Genomic DNA, 24,199 nt, shown 5'->3' with positions numbered 1-24,199 from the left:
AAGAAAAAGCTCCTCTACTGTAAGGGTTATAAAACACTGAAATGCTTCCCAGAGAATCTGTGGAGTCTCCATCCTTGGAGATATTCAAAACCTGGCTGGAAATGTCACTGAGCAACCTGCTCAGGTGACCCTGCTTGAGGGGCATTGGACCAGACAGTCTCCAGAGATCCCTTCAACCCTCGGCTATTATGTGATTCACTTAACTCAGGGTTCAGAGGAAATATGATATCCACAGAAAATGCCTGACTACAGAATCACAAATGGCAATAAGAGCACCAAATAAAGCAATTCTGTGATTCTATAATATGAAAGGAAAGTTAAACCCCTTGGACAATTGCAAAAGCTAAAGAACAGTATGCCAAGGATGAAAACTAGTGCAAATAAATATTATCACTTTCTACAATATAAATTTCCTAATTTCATAACATCTGCTTAACATCATGTCTAGTATCTAATATAATGTGAATTAGCTTCTCCTACAATTAATGTTTTTTTCGCACAGTATATACATACACACACACACATCTGAACACCAAAATAACCGTGAAGACCTTTAAACTAAGCAGCATAAATAAAAGAGCATTTGGAAATTGTCGCTGATTATTTACTAAGGTAGATTCCCATGCTATAATTTTAACGGAATTCCATATGAACTCTGAATATTGCACAAACAGTGCACTGATTGTACAATTTTCCATTTGGATAACTAGACCAAGATTTTTCTATATATACATAATAGGAACAGGCAGTAATATCTTTATGTTACAAAAAAGTATTACAAGATTATTTTAGCTTGCGGAAATTTTATCTTTAATTAATATTCATTCTGTTTGCTGCAAGATAAACTTGACCTTGATTCTTATTCACAACAATATTACGTTTTGTGGTGTGTTGTTTTTTTTCTATTTTGTTCTCTAGTTATTTTTTTTGTGTTTTTATCAAAGATACTTTCTTTTTAACGGATCTTTAGGGATTTTGCTTATATTTATGGCTACATTATAGTACAAAATTGTAAAGATTAACGGTCTTTGGGGATTAATGTGCTTTTTTCATCAGTGTAATTGCTTTTTTTGTGGAAAAAAAATGTTGAGGAAAACTCTGAGGCTGATTATAAATATTCAGATTGCATTTTGTTAAGGGATTTTGCAGGTGGCCACCACCTCCAGCAGCTCTGGGGCCCCGTAATTCCTTCCGCGGGGCCCTGGAGCCCAGCCCAGAGACCCAGGGATCGCCATCCCAGGCCAACAGACGTGGCTGTCTCAACAAAAGGCTGTCGCAACTGCACGTTCAACCAGCAGCAAAGCTGAACGTATACCCCAGACAGACACAAGCAGGACACTGACATGGCCAGCTACACACATTGGCACAGACAAGGCACTGCTAAGTGTAGATAAGCAAGTGACCTTCCTCCTCTCCAGCTGGTAGAGATAGAAGGCCACTAGTGAAAGCACACACCTGACACTCTCTAGATTCACCCACATATCTGTGGATCCCTCAAGTACCTGCATGGCTCCTCTCTCCAATTCCTTTGCCTTGATCCCAGGCCTTCTTACTGCTTCATGGGTCCCCCCTTGCTGGCAGGTCCAGCCCAGTGCTCGCTAGCAGACAGATGTGCACACTTGCAACAACAACAACAACAACAACAACAACAACAACAAAAAGAGAGATTCACATAGCTCAACACTAGAGTGGAGGAAAAGTTACTCAACTAAAAGAGTGAGATGAGAGAGCCAAATATAGTATAAAGTGCTTATTTTTCTGATCCCTTAAAAGACACTGTTCTAACTAGGCAGCTGTTTCCAGGGTGGTCCACACTATTAAAGCAGCATTTGAATGCTTCTGAACACCTCAGAAGAGAAAGTACTGATGATGATGTGTCAATGATTGACAGTTGTTTAGCAATAATACCTGCATTTCCCTTGTGTCTAAATTTTGAAGGTTTTTTTCAAAAAATAGCTAGATCAATAGCAGCAATTTCACAATTTATTAAGATCTATCCCTGAGCTGAAAGCATGCTGTTAGAGGCCCTTTAGCAAAACAGGAAAGAAAAAAAAAATTTTGAAGCAGCAGTGGTTTCATTATTTACAACCCCTGTATAAAAAGAAAGGTAATAAAGTTGACTAGTGGTTCCAGTATGCCTTAATTTTTTTCTAGACGTACGTGACAAGTGTTTACATTTGTATTTTGCTTTTTATACTTTCAAGGTGTTATACAAAAATTGCCTATTAAATCCTCACAATACAAACATTAAAGTTGGAGAAAGTAAAGCTGATGGTAAAACAACTTCTTGACTGGTGAATTAAAGATTTAATCATAATAAAAAATTGTTGTTTTTTTCCTAGCTTCTAATTAAACATCCCTTGAGTCCTATGCCAACCAACTCAAAGTGTATTAGGACAATTTTGGTTCGCTCAGTCTGTTATTCATACAGTCTTTGGAAGGAACACTGGAGATCTAAGAATTTATTTTGCATATAATAAACTTCTCTTATGAATAAAATCTCATATTTGAATTCTTTTTACCAGCCTGCATGTGTGTTATAATATGAATTCAGACATAAGACCTATATTGTAATTTACTACAGGAAGCATCCTTAAAGATATATTTATGGGTATGTGAAATATTACCAAGGAAGTTTAAATCACTTCCAATCAGTTTTGTAAGTTTGAAATTCAGAGAGCTCTCTTCTCTTTTCCCAAGTCAGGCTTCCACTGTTTCACGAAACAAACAGAAAACACTTAAATAATTCAAAATGACATCCTGAAATTTTGTATGGAGAGCGAACAGGCCAATTTCCCTAAGCTTTCCAAAGGTATTAGATTCTTTCTTGATGTTCTAGTGATACACACTTTACAGTGTTCAAAGTGCTTGCTCTTTCATTCCTACCACAGAAAGACAAAACAAAAAACAAAAAACACAACCAACAAACCCCTTATCTTTACCAAGTTCTACCTAAACAAAATATGGCCTGTGGACAGACATCAGATTAGCATTGCTCATGTTCACTGTCTTACTGTTATTTCATTGCCTAATTCTGCAGTCAGGGTGCTGATTTTAAACAGAAAAGTAAAGTTAATGCAACAAATCTGAATACTCAAATATGTACAGCACTACCATAAATCTTACATGGCCAGAACCCTAAATTCTGTAACATTTTAAACTGTCTTGCTGTCCAACACATGACTTTCTACAAGATAAATAAATAGACAGAAAACTTGCAAAATAATGTGTCATTAGCATGCTGTAATCCAATAACCAAACCAGAAAACAGATCAGAAAAGATGCGCTATTCACATCCCATGAGGTACATGTGGTTGTACCTTATGAGCTAACTGGACTGTTTACATTGTGCATGCTTTGTCTATCTGGGAAACTAGTGCACAAAGAAAGGGTTCTGCTGTTTACCATGCAGAGTATATTACAGCCCATTTTAAGAAGCCAGCGTAGCATACAATTATTTTGTTTCGATTGTAATGTCTTATTTGTAGAAAAAAATACAGAAATATTATCCCAGAAGGCATATGTTACATATAAAGTTGATAAATGTGACCAAATTAAAATATCATACAGGCAAATTACAGAGAAAATGAAACTCTTTTCCAAAATGCCTTCAGGGAGCAACAGATTTTTTGATTCCTATAAATCAAGGCTGGATTGCCTTCTGGAAGGCATTTTTCTTCAAACTATTGGGTTCAGTGATGAAATCCTGTGGCCTATGCTATCTCAGCAGTCAGATTAGATGATCTACCAGTTTATAGTTATCTGCAAACCTGTCAGCTATATTTAAATGAGTACTTTCTTCATATGATCCTTCTATAATTGGATGGGGTTGAGGATTGCCTTAGACTACCCCAAAAGCAAGACTAGGTTATATTTACATGAATACTTTCTTCATATGATCCTTCTATAATTGAATTTGGTTGAGGGTTGTTTTAGACAACCCCAAGAGAAAGACTAGGATATGTAACAGCAAATTTTAAAACCTTCAAGGAGATAATAAAGATGCCTCAAACTGTCTTTCTGGCCTTCCGTTTAAGAAAAAATAAAACAAAATAAACAGAACTAAGTGTATACTGCTCCCACTTTATGGGAGAAACTTCTAATAATTATGGCAAATGTCAGAAGGGTGGCCATAATGGCATGAGTTACCAACGATTTGTTATCTTTGTAATATGAAATAGATTGCTGACCTTTGAATGGCTCATAAAAATAATGGCATGTTTATTTCTTTCATTAAAGAACGGACGAGGTGGCTGCACAAACAGACATGAATAGTTAAAATGACAAGAGAGTTGGATCCTCCAACATGTCACAACTTACAGTCATAAATCAAGTAGACCTCTAAGACATTTCAGAATCTCACAGGAGTTACTTAAAAGAAGCCATTTGTCAATCAGAAAATTGCACAAAAATGCTAATTGTTGGCAGACATGACTCTTACACACACTAAACTGTATCTTTTTCTGTGAGCAGTCCTATTAAAGTCATTAGCTACCCCCTTCAGATGTGTGGCCTTTGATTTCCTATTCTAAAATAAAGTCAGTTTATCATTTTACTTTAAATTAAACTTGTATGTTTTATTTCTGAAGAAAGTTCAGTTGGCTATGTGTCTCAGGATGAAGTTTATAGTTCCATTTCTCCGTCACCAGTTCCATCTATATAAATATCCAATGAAATGCTGACCATAAAAAATATGTTTATTAGAAAGAATACTGATTTCCCTTTAAAGTGTTTAGTCATAAGGAATAATTTGCTGAAAGTTTCCTTTTCCCTTACCTTTCAAATATTTTAAGAAAAAATAGCTTCAGTGACAAAGCTTCTGCTGTTTTAGTCATATCATAGATAATAAATCTATTAAAAAATAGATGTACCTACATAACAGTATACAAATATATTAAAATAGCCTTTCTAGATTAGTAAAGAATTAATTATTCTAAAAAATACTTGACAGTTTGGCCTGCAACTTCATCCTCTTCTTTGTCTAGACCATGAAAATATTGTACTTTGACAACAATGCATTGTATGCTTTTAGTTTCACAAAATTCAGTGCAAGGCCTAACAAAATAATACTGCCCATGGACAGAAATTTCATGTGAGATTAGTAAAATGTCAAAGATCAGTGAAAAAATAAAAGTTAATCAGCAATCTGGAAGTAAAATTCATTAATAATAGTTTTAATGTCAGTGCTCAGTATATATCATACAATGGTATATATCACACAGTGGTCCTTTCTAGTTCTGTAACTAAAGATCAGAATTAATTTAGGCTGCTTTTTTTGGAAATGGACAGCTTGACAAAATATTTCACCCCCTACTGTGTATTTTAAAACACCACTGAAGGAAGAGCTGAACTTTGATATTTTTATTTTGCAGATATCTAGTCAGTGATGTATGTGAAATAACAACAGCAACATATAAGAAGACTTCCAACATACAAAAAGGTCTAATATGCTCTTGTCCATGACATGGGTTTGCTGAGGGACACTTCAGAAAATTATATATGTAGTCCACATTATAAATTTTATAGATCTCTTTCAGTGACTCCATTTTCCTATATGAAAATGTATCTTTTCACAGGATCTGTAAATTTTTATACCTGTATGTTCCACCTTTCCATCTCTACTAATGTAGACAGAGCATGACTTCAACATTTAAATCTAAGGATCTAACTCTAATTAGCTGACTTCAATTTACACCTAAAATGGATTCATCTCATGTAACTTAATCCATTTTAAAAGCAGGTCTGTAGTATTAGCCAGTCCTCTGCCTCATTCTGCAGTTAATGAAGACAGATAAATACCTAGAGCAGCTTGTACACCCACACACATAAAAGATGATAAATAGGATAAATCTTCCCTTCTAAGTCCTCTGTTAGTTTTAAAGATAGCCTAGGTAAATACCTTAACATGCAGGCCTGATAGCTGAAGGCAGGTGGGGTGAATTCATGTGGACTTCATTCCTCACGTGGAAGATCCAAATACTGTCATACACAAAACATTAACTATACAAAAAAAGATAGCAAACTATGTCTTGGTGCTAATCTACAAAGGTACAGATTTACAAACAAAGTAAACTGTAGCCAAATCTCTACACAGCTCCATTCACACCTGTTCATGACAGACCTTTTACAGGACTCACACCTACAGAGCATTCACATCTGCTTGTTGCACTGTCATGGAAGAGGCTGTCTAATCTCTCCCAGCCCAAAATTATATGGCTGCATTCTAGTTTATGAAGAATATATATATATGGTAAAACTGTTAGACAAGAGAACAGAAAATTATGCCAATCTTTCAGACAGCAATGTCAAATGCAGAGCCTAGGTCTATCACACAGGTTTCCAGGAGGCCCCAAGGCCTTGGACCCACACTGCGCAGAAGCCACAGGCAGAACACAAGAGAAAGCTTGAGTCCCCCTGCTGTCCAACACACTCCCAAGCATATGTCAACCAAAGGATAGATGATCCAGGTACATTGAATGGAGTTTCTAAGACCATAGTTTTAATAAAAACTTTCAGGCATCCACTCTGTATAATGATATTTGCCCAGTAAAAGAGAAAGGGAATGCCTCTCTTTACACCTAGTGGTCTCCACCAACACCTTTACTTGGTGTTTGACTTAATTTATGCATGTTTATAAAGAGATGGGACAATTCTTAAATAGAATTAATAAAAATTCAGAACTAAGCAGCAGTGCCAGACAGTGCACATTTGCAGATATATTCAATATTTATGGATTGTGTGGGTTATGCATGTAGCTCTGAAGTTCCTCTTAAAGTTCATTTAATCTAATCCATTCAGTAGTCTCATGAGATAAAGTTCCTCATTTAGTGTCATGTCAAGGCTTAGTCAAGCCTTTGCAGTGTCATTGGTTTTGACACATTGCTGAGATGGAACCTTTGATTCCTGAGGCTGCCAAGTGGAAACATGTAACTGAAATGATTAATCAAATTATTTGGAAACAAGAAAAGTTCATGATCTTCTCTGAATTAGATGCAGAGCAAGAAAACAAAGGATTTTCTCATTTCTTCAGCTAAATGGCTAAACTTACAATGAAATTTCTTGTCAAATGTATGCAAAAATAATATTAGCAATGTACTTGAGCCTTTTATTAGCCGTGCTAACTGGTTGATTTATATAGGAAATAATTTATGAACTTAGTATAAGAAATTGTGATTTTTTTCCAGCCTTTTGAAATGAATAGTTCAGAGAGAGAGGTTTGTTTTTGTTTTTGTTTTCTAATTGGTGCAGATCCTAACACAATAAATCCTGGTTTATGACTAGAAGTCTTTTGCATTGCTAGAAATAAAAAGATATCATGTATGATTGTGGAAGAAATACTTAGATATCTGTGCTCTACTTCAAAAATCAGAAGATGAATGGGTTGAAATTGTTCTCACTGGCAACACAGTAAATTATCATAATCCATATGTAAAAAGAAACTGATAGATCAGCATAGAGATCAATGCATATTGGATCAATAACCAACTTGTGACTATACTAGATATATAATTACATATTACTACATTGCATGTCAAATTCTAATAAACTGATTTTTTTTTTGTTACTGTTAAATTACTGTATCATGTTGCAAGTTGTATTAGGATATGGCATACAGAACATTTTGGTACATTTACATATTGAAAGAAAGCCAACTAGCTGCACTGATTTTGCAGGCATTACTCAGTGAAATAATCTGGTGTGGAATATGTTACAAAAAATAAAAAAAAAAAAATCTGTGAATAAAGGAAGCAAAGCACTGGCATAGAATTATCAGCTTTTATTTTCACCTGTAGTTAAAAGTAGGTTTTAGATAAACTTCTGAGTGTACTTTAAAACTGATGCATATCTGTGTGGTGTTCAGATGAAATGATGAAATGTGTCACAATGAAAATAATTCTAATGAAAAGTAACTATAAAGCTTCTTTTCATGTTGCACAGGGGGAAGGGGAAGAGGCTATTGTCTGAGAAAAGCATACTATAAAACCTTGTACAAATGTTTGACATGTTTAGACTATCAAATCAACCGACATTTCTTTCATTAATTTCGACAAACAGCCTAATAAGAACATTTCTACACCTTTCATTAAGAAGTAGTACTAAAAATTAACTGACCTTCAACTACTTTATTAAGCATCCTATTCCAGTTAGGCAATCATTTTGTAATTCTTTATAGATTATCATTTGGGCATAAGATCAGCTTTCAAAATCTTCATTAATTTGTTCTAAATGCAATGTTCTAAGTGTACTTCTGATCCCAAAGTTTGAATACTATGTCTATTTATTAAAGCCTCCTTTTGGAGTTCAGAGTCTTTATACTCACATTTTCATGAAGTCTGGACTTTTTCATTTGTGTTTTAATGTTCCAGCAATGTTCATCCTTTTTTTTTTTTTTTTTTTTACAGACAGTAGTTAAAACTGTTAGACTAAACAAGATCTGATCCTTGTGGGTCCCCTCCAACTCAGGATATTCTACGATCTGACATCACATATGTCATTTATTCCTGTTTCTGTTAATTATACCTCTAGAATAGAACTACCAAACATATATGCCATATCTGTTTTTTTTTTATTTGCATGTTTTGCTAAATAAAATCATACTTTCAACAGCTAAAAACATAATCCTTTTCCTACTGGCTCAGTCAGATAGGCAGAGGGTAGACAGAAAACTAAGATGCCTAACTGTGTGCATATGAGCATTTATGAGTGTATGAGCATATGTATACTATGTACATACATATATTCTTCTTTATTCATAGAAATGTTTTTTCTCACATGTAACTATTTGGGCAAAGATGTAATATACTTGGTCCACTGGACTTGAGGCCAAGCCTTCTCCAAATTGTTCAATGTTAAGGCCTTGTCATTTCTTCCTGGGAACTAGGTTTTGGCCAGAATTTTGTTAACCACATATTTTGCCTTCGAAGACAGTTCTTATGCACCCAACTATACAGAACCTGAACCCATCCCTGGAGGTGTTAAAGACCAGGTTGGATGAGCCCTGGGCAACCTGATCAAGTGGGTAGCATCTCTGCGCATGGTAGAGGGGTTTGTTGGAACTGGGTGATCTTCAAGGTCCCTTCAAACCCAAGCCATTCTATGATTCTGTTTGAAGTGACAAGCATCATTTGATGAGGTGATTCAGCATCTCACCAAAACTTTATTCTTCCCGCTCTTCAAACCAATACTGTCAACTTGATGATTTCTCCCTGTGTGTTGTTCATGTATAAGCAAATATTGTCCGTGTCAATCTCAACAACCATGTTAAGATTCTGATTCCTCTTGTGGCATGGTAACATCCACAATTGCTTTCCAGTACAAGTGGCTTAGTACCATATCCACCTTAACAGTAGTTCTGACAAGTCAAGGCTGATAGCACATGAGAACAGCTTAAAATCATCCTTTAATTTTACTAGTTTATTTTCTTAGGTTGTTCTCACCAAGCAGACTAAAATTATCTTAAATGGCTGCTCTCTAACGTTTGGTTTATCTGCATGAACTTGTGCAGTACCATGAGATTCCTGTCCCACCACTTCAGATCGTGTGCCTTCCATGAACTAATGTGTTTCCTCAGATATACTAAAAGACAATGTGTGTTTCTACCACAAAACTGCATGGTTTCAGATCCTCAGGCTGAGCCACTGTTATAAGAAAAGACTCAATATAGGATGTCTTGACAATTATTGAAATCTTATCACTCAGGAAGGACTTGAAGAACTTAAATCTTCATCAACCCATTGACAGCTGTTGATCCAGCTGACAAAGCTAATCTTTCTGGAAGGACTGGGCCAAAAAACACTGAAGGTTTAATTTCTCACAAACTAAAGATCATTAATTGTATGAACAGAAATATGACATGAGGAGAATTTTTTAAATAAATAAATAAAAAATACAAGAGGTCATTTCTCCTGAGACATTAAAAAAATAAGAAGTGTTTGAACTTATCTAGGCTCTAGACCTCTTGAGCCATCAGCTTTTATATATATGATTAATTTTGTCTGCCTGAGCAAGCTTGATGGAAGCTGATAGCAAAAGGACATCAACGAATCTTCTGGTTCCGATGTACCTTCTACTGAAAGCTGAACCAGCTTATCTCCTAACAACCCAAAAAATGCTGTTAAAATTACTGTTAAAGGACTGCATTCTCTGCAAAACTACTATTATCAGTAGTACCCTGAACTTCAAAATGTAAAGATGTCCACCGTCTTAGGCTCGATCTTTCAGAGTCCTTCTACTAGTATTTTCATACCAAACAAACCCATAATTGATGTCAAAACCTGGCAGATTGTAACAGTGAATGCTGCTAGGCCTCTTCTAATAAGGTGTAGAAGGTCCTCCACATACTGTCAACAGTAGTTATGAAATTCAGATATATACATGCTGAGTTTTTTCAAATAATATGGGTGTTACCCTTACATCACTGTTACTCTGGGAGTTTTCCCCGTGTCTGTCACCCTGAAAGAACAACAGAGCAGCTGCTATGCCATTACCTATTCCCAGTACATATTCTACCTAGAACAGGATATTATACCATAAAAAATGAAGTACAAAAGCCGTTATCAACCTAAGGACTCATGGGAAATTTGCCATCTGCTTTTTAGTCATGTGGGCCACAAACTGACTGTCACATACACAGAAATGAATCTAGCTATCAGCAAACTTCTGCTACATCATCACTGCCATTAGAAAAGGAAGAAAAGTGATGGCCCTCATGACAAATGCTTGCTTACACCTCTGAGCCCACAAGTTTGCCACACAGAACAGATAAGTCCAAGTGTGCTTGTAATTCTTGCTTCCTCTTGATCTCTAACTGCCATAAGGAAATCACGTCCTATCACATAAACAGGGAATTTCATACTCTTAAACACTCCTCAGATCACATAGGTAAGTACTTTTCAGTTTATGTAGTGCTGCTGCAGCACAAAACGTCTTACACAGCACTACCAACCTGTACTCAAAATTTAAGTGCCAAAGAACCTCTGTGGTTCTTTTCTTTACCTGGGAAGTACCATACTACTTTCTGCACAAAGTTTTTCTTTCTCACTTTTTTTCAAAATCCCCATTACTACCCTGAATGCAGTTAGAAGATTAACACTCACTTCCATTCAAAGTCTTCATGAAAAAACAGAGGATGAGCTATCTAAGGCATCCAGATTTCTCACATAACATTCAGATTTCAGTAATAAGCAAAAGTTTTTCTCCCACTGTTTGGTTTATAAAACTGTAGAAGCATAAGTAAGCATAAGTTGAACACAAAAAAATGCACTGCCTAGCATGGAGGAGCACTACTTCCAGAACTTAAAACCATACAGACCAGCATCATGAGTCTGTGTGATCAAAATGCAGTTTAGCAAGCCACACATTAATGCCAGAAATTCTGATTGCTGTCATGACTAAGTACTCCACTGAATGAGGCTGTAATTTTACCAGATATCCCTCGAGATAAAACAAGCAATAAATTACTTTATAACCACCTGCCACCTTTTGGACACCAGACTCAAAATAAGATATGTAGAACCCTATCTGTTAATTTATTGAACAAATTAGCAACTCTCCTTACAGTCACATCATCTTTTTTTTTATTTTTTTTGATCATCACCCAAACAAATCCTAATTAAATTTCAGATATAACAAAATGGTTCATAGCTGTATCACATCACATTTTAAAACAAACATTGGCTATGGCCTAACAGTTGAAGAGAATACTTTTAGTGTATGCTTTGTTGATGGATTACCTGCATGGAGGCAGTGGTTTTTTAGCATTTTTTTCAGTGATTTGTCATAGTGAGGTTTCTATTGAGGAATGCAACCACACTGCTTGACTTTATATAGCTGTGTTGTTTGACTATCTGTGGTCAAATAAAATGTCTTTCCCAATGCTCCAATGAACATTGGAAGAGGCAGAAGAAGAACTTTTAACAGGGACAACGTTTTGGTCCTAGTTTTTCTTATTTAATGAAAGAACTGCTGAGCTCATGGAAGAAGAGATTTGTAAAGGCAAATGAGAACTAAAAAGTGAGCCTTCTACCATAGAACCATATGATTCACTGAAGATTTCCCATGTTAAAAAAAAAAAAAAAAAAAAAAGAAAACTAAGCCACAGAGGTAGTAAATCCAGTACTTGCTTTTATAAGACTTTTGCCTTTATTTCAGTAATTGTTAGAAATGTCATATTTTGCTTGTAATCCCCTCTCTCTGATCATACATTTATCCATTAAAAAGGGGGTGGGAAAGACATAAACATGAGGAATGGGTTAATCAACATCAAACTGCTTGCAGCAAATTAACAGTGATATTGCAATACATCTTTTTTTTTTTTCTCAATTTCTTTATCAAAAGTAAAAGCAGCAATAGCTTTACTAAAATTCCATTGACAAAATATCACAGAAGTCACATTCAGTTTTGTAATTGCTAACTCTTCCCCACCCACCACAGAAACTGTAAAAAGGCAGTGCAAACCCATGCAACCCCAGGTCAAAAGATTTTCTTTTAAATTAAAATGAAAATTCAGAGAGACCTCATACTCCATGAGCTGGGTCCTATCTGCTCTATGCAGAAACTCCCAGTTGGAATTGTGCAGCACTCTGCTGGCCAGCAAACCAGCTGGCCATCTGCCTGCATCTGTCTCTTCTATGCTAATTTCCAGTTCCCAGAAGTACATGCTGCAGTTTCAATTCACTTTACTTTGCTGTTGGCTGTACCATGTTTAAGAGTTATTTGGCTGGTATGGATACATTTGGTTTTTCAGGATATTGGAGCTTACAATCGTCTCTTCTCCAAACAAGTATAAATCATTGAAAGTAGGCAAAGAAGAAGATTTGATTACATGCAAATCTAAAAAATTAGTACTAGAGTTCTAAGAATGCGAATGTACCTGATTTGGCCAACATAGATCAGGCCACTGGCCCAGCAAGTTGCTTATTCTGTTAGCAATGATTCAAAAGAGAAATAGCAAGCGTACAGAGACAACCATCATGCTACATTACAAAAGAGAGCTATTTCGCTATGTTGGTTAAAATTCAGGGGGGGAAAAGGTTCTCTTCCCCCTGCAAACAGATCATTCTACCTTCACTTGAGTGACCAGATGATGAGCCATCAGGGAAATATTTCCCATGTTTTTTTTTTTTTTTTGGTGGACTAGTGTAGCCAATTTATATAATTACTGTGCTGCTACTGACTAAAGTAAATTCTAAAATATCTATTAGCACTAAAAACAAAAATACAGATGATTCAGGTAAAACCCACAGTTCTGTGCACTCCGACATTATGATGAACCAGACCTTGATGAGAAAACTATTAGAGCTAATAGGTTTGTAGATATTTAATTAACTAGAATTTGTTTGGGTTGCCCAAGTTAATCACAGGATGGTTTGGATTGGAAGGGACCTTAAACACCCCTGCCATGGGCAGGGACACTTTCCACTATACCAGGTTGCCCAAAGCCCCATCCAACCTGGCCTTGAACACTTCCATGGACAGGGCATCCACAATTAATCCTAAACCCTACCTTCTTATTAGTTCCTGTGTTTGCTGTGATTCAAATTCAGTGAATGTTGAAGTACACTCTATCATAATCCCGAAACTTGAAAACAGAAACTAAATGGCATTGGTCACATTACGAGTTAACAGAAATTCAAATAAATCCCATCAGAGGAGGTACTTCACAGTACGCATGCATGTAAGAAGTATGATGATAGTATCTCTTCTGAATACAACACTGGAGAGACTATTAGTCTGCCTCAGTCTTGAAAAGTTTGCAAAAAATTGGAAAAGGTTCAGACAAGCCTCATAATACTGATTCAAGGTTTGGATTTTGAGATTTAAAAGCTTAAATAAAAAAGCTTAAAAGCTTAAATAAAAAGCTATTTACTTAACTTTTCAAAGGCAAGGTTCTTTAATCTACTAAACAAAGGCATAACAATATCCAGTGACTGCAAGCTAAAATTAGATAAATTTCCAGCTATAAATAAGGCATAATTTAAGATAATTGTCCATAAGAAACCACTTGGTAAGTAATGTGTTGGATTTTCCATCACTCAAAAGCCTTCAACTTAGGAGCAAACATTTTTCTGAAAGACACCGAGTAGCTGAAGCAGAAGTTAGAAGCTTGCTGACTGAAACTGTAGACAAAATCCAGTCCTGTATTACTCAGAAAGCCATGGTGCTGAAATACACTGGCATCTTCTTGCCTTAAAATCTATAAATTTTTTAATAGGAAGAAAAAAAAGTGTTCATTTCCATTTCTTGAAATGGGCTAAAGTGTTACTGAAAATGAATTTATATTCCGAAGATCTAAATGACCACCAGAAAGTCAAAGACAGAAAAAGTAGGGCCATGTTATCTACCATGAGACACAAGCCATATGTGTTACCATCAGTAACACATCAACTGAAAGGTAAATCCTGTAAAATCAGTTATATTCTTCCTCATATCTTCCATTCAATTCAGCTTCCCTTAAAGAAATTCTAAATGTAAGCAAAGAATTTCTAGCATCATTGTTTTTGTAAGTGGTTGATTATTGGTACAGAGTAAATAATTTCTTCAAGCAAAAGACAAGAACCTGAGGCAGGTTTGCCTATCAGCAACCTGAAGTTCCTGGGCAGATTCTGAGCTCCTGATTCCAAAATCTCTAATCTCAACTAGAGCTGAGAGCCAGCAGTTGCTGCCTCTCAGAGTCAGACCTTTGTTTTTATAAGATATGCAGTCCCTACTGAGGTTTGAATTTAGCAGAAGGCTAGAAATGCACTACTGCTATGTGTGACTAATTTAGGAAAGAAAATTTTGTAGGTTTCCTAAACCCACTTAAAAATTGCTAGCAGCTAATTCAATTCTCATAAAGTTCACACAATTTTAAACTTTCCTTACCATTTGTAAACTGTAAAATATATTTGAAAATAAGCTTTGTTCTTGTATTTGGCATTTTTAACTTACTGTGGTTGACAGACAACTGGTTCAAAACTGTAAAAGATCTTTCTGCAGAAGTTTTTAAAACACTTTCCAGCCTGATTTAGTGCAGAATTAATTAAAACACAGACTTGAACTCTATAAAACATATGTTTTTTCTCTGCTAAAAGAAAGTTCTATTTAGGACATAATTGACTATGGAAAAGATGGAATGTACCTTCTTCCTAAAAATACAGTAAAATCTTTCAAGCTTGATATTCTTCCTTGTCTGATCCTGCATTGACGCTGATAGTTATCATCATCCTCTAGTAAGGAAACGAAGGACTGGTGGAAGGATGAACATTAAAAATTATATTTCTGTGGGAGCCATTTTCAAGAGGTGTTAATGCCATGGCAGACTGTTTTTTTGTTTCTTTGTTTTTTTAAATGATAATCAGGCAATTCCAATCTGCATTGGAAGTTGGATGGTCCTCTGCAAGCTGGAGCATGCATTGTAAATATCCTGTCTTCATTAATTTTTTTATCTTCTTTCCCTATCCCAAGGAAATGTGAGGTTCACATTTACCTAATTTTATAATTTGTATAAACCTACTAGTTACTACATTAATAGTTCGTATTCTGCGATAATATTCATGTACAGCTCTAAAAGAGGCGACCGTGATGATTTCTTTTTTTTTTTTTTTTAGATTACAGAAACTCATGATATGCCCAGGAACACTTTCTAACTCTTCTCTTGAAGTATGAAAGACATACTTGATGTTACAGAGCTGTGCTGACAACAAATTTCTAATACAGCTTGCTTTGCACTCCGGATCCCTGAAAATCAGAACATTGCAGCTTCTCCTGAAAGCAAGGCAGAAAGGAAAATCTCCTCTTGCCTCCCAGTACAGCAGATAGTAGGGGAAGGGATTGTTGCATTTTTAATAGTTAAAAACTACTTCTTAGCACTTCAGATAGAAATACCTGTGTGCAAATCAATCACTACACAATTTCACTGAGCTCTGTTTTACATTTGTGTTCCGTTCTTAAATGGTAAAAAAGTACTTGGTTATTTTAATGTCATTCTCACTTTGCCATCACCAGCACTACAAGAATCAGGAGACAAAACAAAGCTTAGGCCTTCCTTTCTCATCATTTTCTGTTTCACAGTCCAGTGCACTGAAGGTAAACTGCACTGATGTTTGAATATATCAGGTTTCAATTAGAACACACATAACATTTTTGTTCATAAGACTAGGCATTGTTAGGAGGCAAAGACCTATAAAAAATCACACATTTATTCCAGTGATTTCTTAGACATCCAACAAAAGATTCCACTTGGAGAAAGATTTAACTTTCTTTAAAATTCCATTTTACTACACGATCCCATTAACTCCTGCTAGTCATAAACAAGTTAAATAACAGCCAATGACATTTTGACAGCGCAGAAGAATTTGTGGGCAATTTTAATGATGAAAAACCTACCTCATCACACTTCTCAGAGTTCCGAATTGATCTTTGGCAGTGAGGCTGATAATTTGATTGTTCTGTAATGTACAAATACATAATTTCAAAACCAGAAATCATTTTACAGAGAAGCTAATTAAATGCAAATGAAGTCCTTGTACAAGATGTTAATGCAATAAAGTGATATATACAGCTATAATTTAATAATAATAATAAAGAATATAGCTCATCTAAATATCCAATTAAATGATGATTCCTTAAATGTTGACCTTCACATCAAAGCATCCCTAGTGGTATGGTATAGTCCACTGCATCATTAATCAGAAATATTAGGTATTAAGTATTAAGAACTTTCGTTCTTGCCATCTTTCTATTCCCTCCTAATCTTAGGTTCAAGCAATCCCTTAAATTTGCTGTGTTCAGTGTCAGTCCTATTAAAACAGAATTAATAGACAGTCTATCATATAGGTAGACTGCACAAAGAAATGAAATACTAGATGGTAGGTTATAAACCCATTTTAATGTCTCATTTCAAATTACCAGTGGACTAACTAATATTCATTTTACCCTGTCTCTTACAGACACATAAAGTCTATATTTTCCCTGAAAAAATGATGCATTCTTTCATGCATGTAAATATTTCTGAATAGGCCAGTACTATTAAGCCAACTTAACAAAGTGTGCTGCTAGAGACAAATGGATAAATATATTGCCCCCAAGATGAATACAACATGCACTGCACAAAATAATGACTTACAAGGCAAATTTTCCATATGTATCAGCTATATGGCCTTTACAATGCTCCCCTATTTTAATAGCAGTATTCATGAAATATGCCAACTTATCACAGAATCACAGAATCATCTAGGTTGGAAGAGACCTCCAAGATCACCGAGTCCAACCTCTGACCTAACACTAACAAGTCCTCCACTAAACCATATCACTAAGCTCTACATCTAAACGTCTTTTAAATACCTCCAGGGATCGTGACTCAACCACTTCCCTGGGCAGCCCATTCCAATGCCTAACAACCCTTTCAGTAAAGAAGTTTTTCCTAATATCCAACCTAAACCTTCCCCGGTGCAACTTTAGCCCATTCCCCCTCGTCCTATCACCGGGCACGTGGGAGAATAGACCAACCCCCACCTCTCTACAGCCTCCTTTAAGGTACCTGTAGAGTGCAATAAGGTCTCCCCTGAACCTCCTCTTCTCCAAGCTAAAAAACCCCAGCTCCCTCACCTGCTCCTCGTAAGACTTGTTCTCCAGACCCCTCACCAGCTTCGTTGCCCTCCTCTGGACATGCTCGAGCACCTCGATGTCCTTCTTTTAGTGAGGGGCCCAAAACTGAACACAGTACTCGAGGTGCGGCCTCACCAGAAACAGTGTAGGGTACCAAACAGTAGAGGCCCTAACTACTTCAAGGATTGGAACTTGGTATCATTCCCTATGGTATTTCCCAAAAGGCAAACAGGTACTTGCTCTCCTGCTTCTGTCATGTCCCATGAGGGGCCTGCAGCTCCCACAGGGCCGGAAGCGACGGGGGCTCCATGTGGAAGTGGGCAGGGTCGGGGCCTTCCCCACCAGGCAGTCCCCATGCTGGTAGTCCGCCCTTGGTGGGGGGCATAGACATGGCCCAGGCCCTGGAGGGTTCCCGGTGTGGCTTCAGGTGGGAGGTGTGCTGGGACACATGGGACTGAGCAGCCCGACATCACCTAGGCCTTCGTGGATTTAGTCTAAAGGTTAGTTTAGCCCTCAAAAGCTATTCCACCTAGGGTATAGAGTAATTCTCCGTGGTAAGTGTAGTGTTGCCAAGGGTTTGGACAGTAAATCTTCTGGTATATCATTTTGGAGGTGTGCCTGATACTATGTTGAATTTTATTTTCTATGATTTGTTATCTCAGCATTTTGACTGTTGCTGGAGCTTCTTTCTCTTTCTTCTCCTTTTTTTTTTTTTCCTCCCAAATTTTATCAGTGATCCGACATCTAATTTAAGGCATTAAATACATGTAATTAATTCCCCGATATATACATATATTTTTTTCCACTACGAAGGGTAAAGGAAATTCATCCTGACATGAATGATTCATAACATTCTTAGAACTCATCTAATCAAACCAGGCAAAAGTCTAATAAAGGCAGTATGATTACCCTCAAGTGTAATCTGTAATCAAGTATAATCCTGATCTAACTGATCAGGAGGAAAAAAAAAAAAAAAAAGTGAATCAAGAAACAGTAAACATACCAGGCCAGACACAAGACCAAGCAATTTATTTACACATTATTTTGACTGTTACAAAATACAAAATATAGCTGAGCTTCTCCTGGATGAGTTTAGACAGGATCAACCAAAATATATTTCCTTCTCAAGTATATTTTTTTCTGATTAATTGCAATAAGAGTCGTGCTTATTTAAGCAGAACTACCTGTGTATACTTAATATGTTTTATTGATTACTACAAAGCAATTGTTTAGATGAATCTCATTTGATAAAACATGCTGATCTCATATCCAGAAATACTCTACAAGGAGAAGGACTTTATGTTTTATATAGCTTTTGTTTGTTTTTTTGTTGTTGTTGTTTGTTTTTAAAGGTAACTTACACATTTTCTAAGGATTTCTTTATTGACCTAATTGTTATAGACTGAAAAAATCATTTATTAACATTGAACTCGCATTAGTACCTGTTGTAAAGAGTGTATTGTTACAACTTAACCTTACACATAGTGCAAAAGTAAGTTTTAATAAACCACTTAATTTGGCAAAGATATAACATATTTTAATGACAATTATTCAACAGTTAATTTTACTACTACAGAGTATTTGTACGTATATTTCAAGCTACTCACTATTCAACTTAATTATTGAAGTTTTTCTATAAAAAGTTTTAAGCCTAAATTTTCCCTGCTTGGAATTCTACAAAGCTAAAAATATACTAAGGTCAACTTAGTCCAAGAGAAAAAATGTACTGACTTTGCTCAAGCATAGGTAATAAAACAAACAGAAAGAGGTCACTGCAAGCTTTCGCAGACTTTGGATATATCTGCAGTAATAATACCAGGTATAAAAACATTATTTAGGTACATAAGTAATCCCGCTGAATATATTGAGAAGGGCTTTCAAATGACATACTATTACTTGAAGTAAGAAAGGGAATTTGCTAAAAAATGGTGAGAATCCACCAGTGTATTCTGACAACTGGAAAAATGACATATAGATTACAAGTATTAATGAATTAACATGTATCAACTATATAACTATTTATCAAGAAATAGTAGCTGTATAAATAAGCAGTAATGGGTGCTGTTCCAATGAGGTACAAGAGAATGTGCTTAAAGCTGCTGTTGCAAGAGTATGTGAAACCCCAACCAGAGCAAGTGGGAATCATCACGACATCTAACAAGCATGTAAAAAACAGGAGATGATAAAACGTGGCCCCTTTGCAACAAATGAACTTTAAAAATCAAAGGTATGACAGATACAGGAAAAATATAGATGTTTAAAAGCAAGACTTCATTCTTTGTGACTGATTCATTCAAGTCATAACACTACCTTCAGTCATATCAAATACTGAATGATGTTAGCAAAATATGTTTTAAAACATGAAAAGTGAATGTCTCTAAATCCTAAAAATAAATGAGCTACAGGGCAGTTTACGATATTTTTTTTTCCTGGTTATTGGTAATTCTATTTATTTCAGAGGTCTTTTGTTAATATTCTAACTTACTAGATAATCATGTTGTTTAGATTGGTTTATGTAGCTAACCATCTCTGTGCAGGTCTTGAATAGGAAATTGTACTGGTATTTTAACAGCCAGTTAACAGTTGATGTATGCCCAATATTTAACAATTTGTGTGTAACAGCACTGTTGGATACCCAAGCAGACTGCACCAAAAATGATCATTTGTATGTTATGGGCTTAGTGGACAAAATAAAAAAGGACTTTTTATCAATAGTTACACTTTTTTACATCGTATGAGTTAATAGGGTTCAATTAACATTGCCAAGCTGTGTGCTTCTTGCACACGTCTCTGGGGTTTTCCAAAGTTGAGAAGCATAATGAACAGTTGAACAGTTATACTGGTACCCTAGTAATTAGAGAATGGGTAATTAATGTGCATCTGTGGCATACTCTGGGGTACTGTCAATGACCCTGCAGTGTGGTAGAAAAAGGAAGTTATGGGCTTGGCAAGGGAATACAGCTTCTCCTATTTTCTTAAATTTTAGATCTACATCTGTGTTTAATTAGAAGAAGAAATGAATTACCATTAACACCATTAGGCAACAATCTATGATTGGTTAAGGTCCACATGGACTGCGAGACTGATGAAAACTCAGGAGATTAGATGAGATTTTATTATTTTAATGTCTGAAGGACTTTTCACGGAAGATACCAGACATTTAAAAATAAAAAGCTCACATGCTGGAAAGCTGACTAGTGAAAAATATCCTATTTTTTCTGCATCTTCTATTGTTACCAGTAGTTTTTTAAAGTAGGGCGCAGGTGCCCCGGTGCTGGCAGTGGGGGCTGTAGGGTCTCGGTGAGGAGAAGCCGGGGCTGCCCTGTGCTCTGGTTCCAGCAGCCTCACCACCCGACATGCTGAGCCTGTCTGCCAAACTGGGGGCATCTCTGGGAAAGCATATTTAAGAAGGGCAGAAAATGAGCAAGAGCAGAGGCTTCTCACCAAAATGTGAAGAAGGTCTTCCCTGCAGCCTGTGGAGACCCCATGAAGGGACAGAGGAGCAGTGCGGGGAGGAGTACTAGAGATGAACTGTTATGGGCTGGCTACAGCCTCCTCCCCTCCGTTGCTTGATTGCAGGAGTGGAGGTATAGGAGTACAGAGGGAAGTTGAGCCTGGGAAAGGGGAGAGCAAAGGTGTTGCTTTAATGTTTGTCTTTTTCTTTTCTACTACCCAAATTGGTAATTAAAATTTTATTTCAATTGGCAATCAATTATGCTAATTTTCCCCAAGTCAAGGCTGTCACGCCTATGATGGTAATTATTAAGTGATCTCCCTGTCTTCATCTCAACCTGTGAGCTTTTTTGTTCATCTTTTTCATGTTTTCTTCCGTGTCATGCTGAAGGAGGGAGAGAGTGACTGAGCAGGAGTTTGGCTGATAGCCAGCTCTAACCCACCCCAAGATGTTAAAATTTTAAAGCCAAAGAGGTTAGATCTGTTCAAAACATCTACAATTTCTTCTTGTTTAATTTTAGAAGAAATATAAAAAGCGTCTTCCTCATGAAACATTTAGTTGGTAAAAGCCCCACACAAAATAATAATACTGAAGAATGCTTATTGAAAGATAGCCCTCATAGATGTTACAGACGACTAGGTAAGTTGATGCGCTAGTTTCTAAAGGGATTCAGATTAAATTGCTTTTAGCTCCTGAAGGAAAATAACATTCCATATATCACATGACAATAAAATGTATCCTGAGGGTAAATAAGTTGAATGTACTTCTAAAACAAAACACAATTCAATTAATATGCAAAAGGGAAGGACTGTATTTTAAGGGAACAAGTAACCCTCCTGAGCTTACTGTTTCAGCAGACTATAATATAGTTTCTAAAAGTATGCTAGTTGCAAATTAATTCTTGTTGGCCATAACCAACCAGATTTATGAGATTCATCAAAACTTTAAGCACTAACTTATAGTTAAATCACAAGGTGTTCAAAGACATGCATTTTTCCAATGTAGAAACTAATCTACGAATGCCCTTTAATACAGCTAACTTTCGGGGGTATCTGAAATTTTCTGTTTTCTTGAAAACCATATAGGTATATACACTGAATAGGTCATTTAACTGGGCATGTAATTGAAAGGTACACAACAACAAATACTATTTGAGTTGCTTGTGTCTGCTGTGTCTGTAATATATTTTAAACACTAATTTTCCAGGGCACTAAAAGGCACAGTATTTCTAACATCAAAATATTGTAATTATTATGTGAATAGGGTGTAAATAGGTTATGTAAATGTCCTGTACCCAGAGCTGAAGGACTTCTATGGTTAGCTTTTTAACCAAAACATGGGATGCATCCAGAGATGGGGAAACGTATATTCTGAAAATGAAAATTTGTCCAGATAGGCTATGTAACAGGTCAGGAGCAGAGGATGATCTACAACAAAGTCAGCAATGAGTTACACAAACTCCTGTGGATCTTTGTGAAGCAGGTTGAAGTTTTTCACTTGTTTGTTCTATTGTTCCAGAAGTTTTGCAATTTCCCTTTCATTCCAGCTTATAAAAATAGTCACAGATGAGAGGAGAGATTCCTAGTTCATTTTCTTTCCTAAACTAAGTGCAAACAGTCTGTGGTATCACATAGAGCCCCAGTATCTTCAACAGCAATGGAAATGAACACTTCTAAAATATTTATCCTTATTAAAATAAATTTTAAAGCAGGGATCTGTGGGCAGAAATAGATCCTTGTCTGTCTACATTAAACATTCTGTTAATAGGAATGGGAACTATCCTTTTCTCTCAGTTCTAATGCTTCAGATTTACTAAAGACTTCAAAAGAGTTAAGAAAGAAAAAAGAAAATCCATTCTAAATCTGAATGGATTTAGAGGGAGGTTGCGGCACACAACTTTTTATTTTCAAGAAATTTGTTTGGATTTAAGTTGCCATTAGTGGGATGGGAAAAGAATTCTTAAAGACATAAGCAAAATGAACTAAACTAAACACATGAAACCACAGCACCCCAAAATGACAACGTGATCTTTGGCTCCATATACAAGAGATAGATCTATTAACGGATGGGGGAGCCTCTAAAGCAGCATTTAGAAGATGCTAAAATTAGCATCTAGACCTGAAATTGCAATCAAAGACCTAAAGTTGTCTAAAACTTTTCGAAAACCACAAAGACAATTAGGTATGTCAGAAAGCTGCTACAAAATGTATACGTTATAAGCAGGAAAACTCATATCATGTTGAGAATATACTGAGAATAAACACTACCTGACCTGGGAATTTAGGAGCCAAAACAACACAGGTTGTCCTACTAACTTTAAGTTCTTCTAAAAATGTTCTCCTGAGTTCATATACACCAGTGTATAGCTTTCATTTTACATTTTTGTGCAATTCTGTCACCGGCGATCATTTGTGTACAATATACAAAACTGTTTTTCCAGCAGTATTTCTACTGCAAATTTGCAACTACATTTCCTGAAGGATTTCTGCCATACATGGAAGACTGAGCATTTCTACAAAACTAAGTGACTGTGTACCTTTACCAGTCTGGTGTAAGAGAGAGACCCACAAAGACAAGTCATGGAAATCAAAGTGATTGAATCTGGCCACTGCTCAGACAATAGCATGTGCTAAAGTATTTTCTAGTCAGACAGAGGGGTACCAAAGTATACGATGATGATCCACCAGCCCTAAATGATAACTGATGCAGGGGCTGGTAACACTGTATGCACAGAAACCTAAACTCACAAGCTTTTTTTTTTTTTTTTTTTTTAATTCTTTTCATTTATCTACCAAACTTCTTACTCAGTATGTAGATCACAATATGGGTTTCAAAAGGTGCTGCTCAAATGATACCTTGGTCATGTTTAATTTTGGCCTGCTTAGGTGAGTCAGTGTGTAAGAGAATACACAAGGCTAAACACCCTATTTAGGTAAAACAGTAGCAACTTTAATTTGGATTATTAGTGCTACTGTTCTTTTCCTTTTCTTTATTTTTTTTTCCTGGTATGCCTTTAAAGTATTTAATTAACTTGTGGTTTGGGATTCAAGCCTAAAGAGTATAAGATTTTTTTTTTCAGCTTATCACAGCTTCATTTGGAAGATGAACCTAAACAATACTTCATTTTACAATAAATGTCATCTTTCTTTTGTAAATCTG

The 24,199-nt window shown here is 36.1% G+C and overlaps 1 protein-coding gene across 2 annotated transcripts in view; it reads right to left on the bottom strand.

Moving 5' to 3' along the window:
- Positions 1-24,199, bottom strand: part of LOC308193833 (uncharacterized protein) — a 568,958-nt gene that overhangs the window by 472,462 nt on the left and 72,297 nt on the right. For both annotated transcript variants that reach the window (XM_080588912.1, XM_080588913.1), the window contains exon 9: positions 16,366-16,427. In XM_080588912.1, the coding sequence (XP_080445038.1) occupies positions 16,366-16,427 (62 nt within the window). The remainder of the gene's footprint in view (positions 1-16,365; positions 16,428-24,199) is intronic.

Source organism: Anser brachyrhynchus, assembly GCF_964034855.1.
Source record: "Anser brachyrhynchus genome assembly, chromosome: 4".
NCBI classification, from domain to species: domain Eukaryota; kingdom Metazoa; phylum Chordata; class Aves; order Anseriformes; family Anatidae; genus Anser; species Anser brachyrhynchus.
Note: the sequence above shows the minus strand (reverse complement) of the source record. Positions and strands in the feature narration are given on the sequence as shown.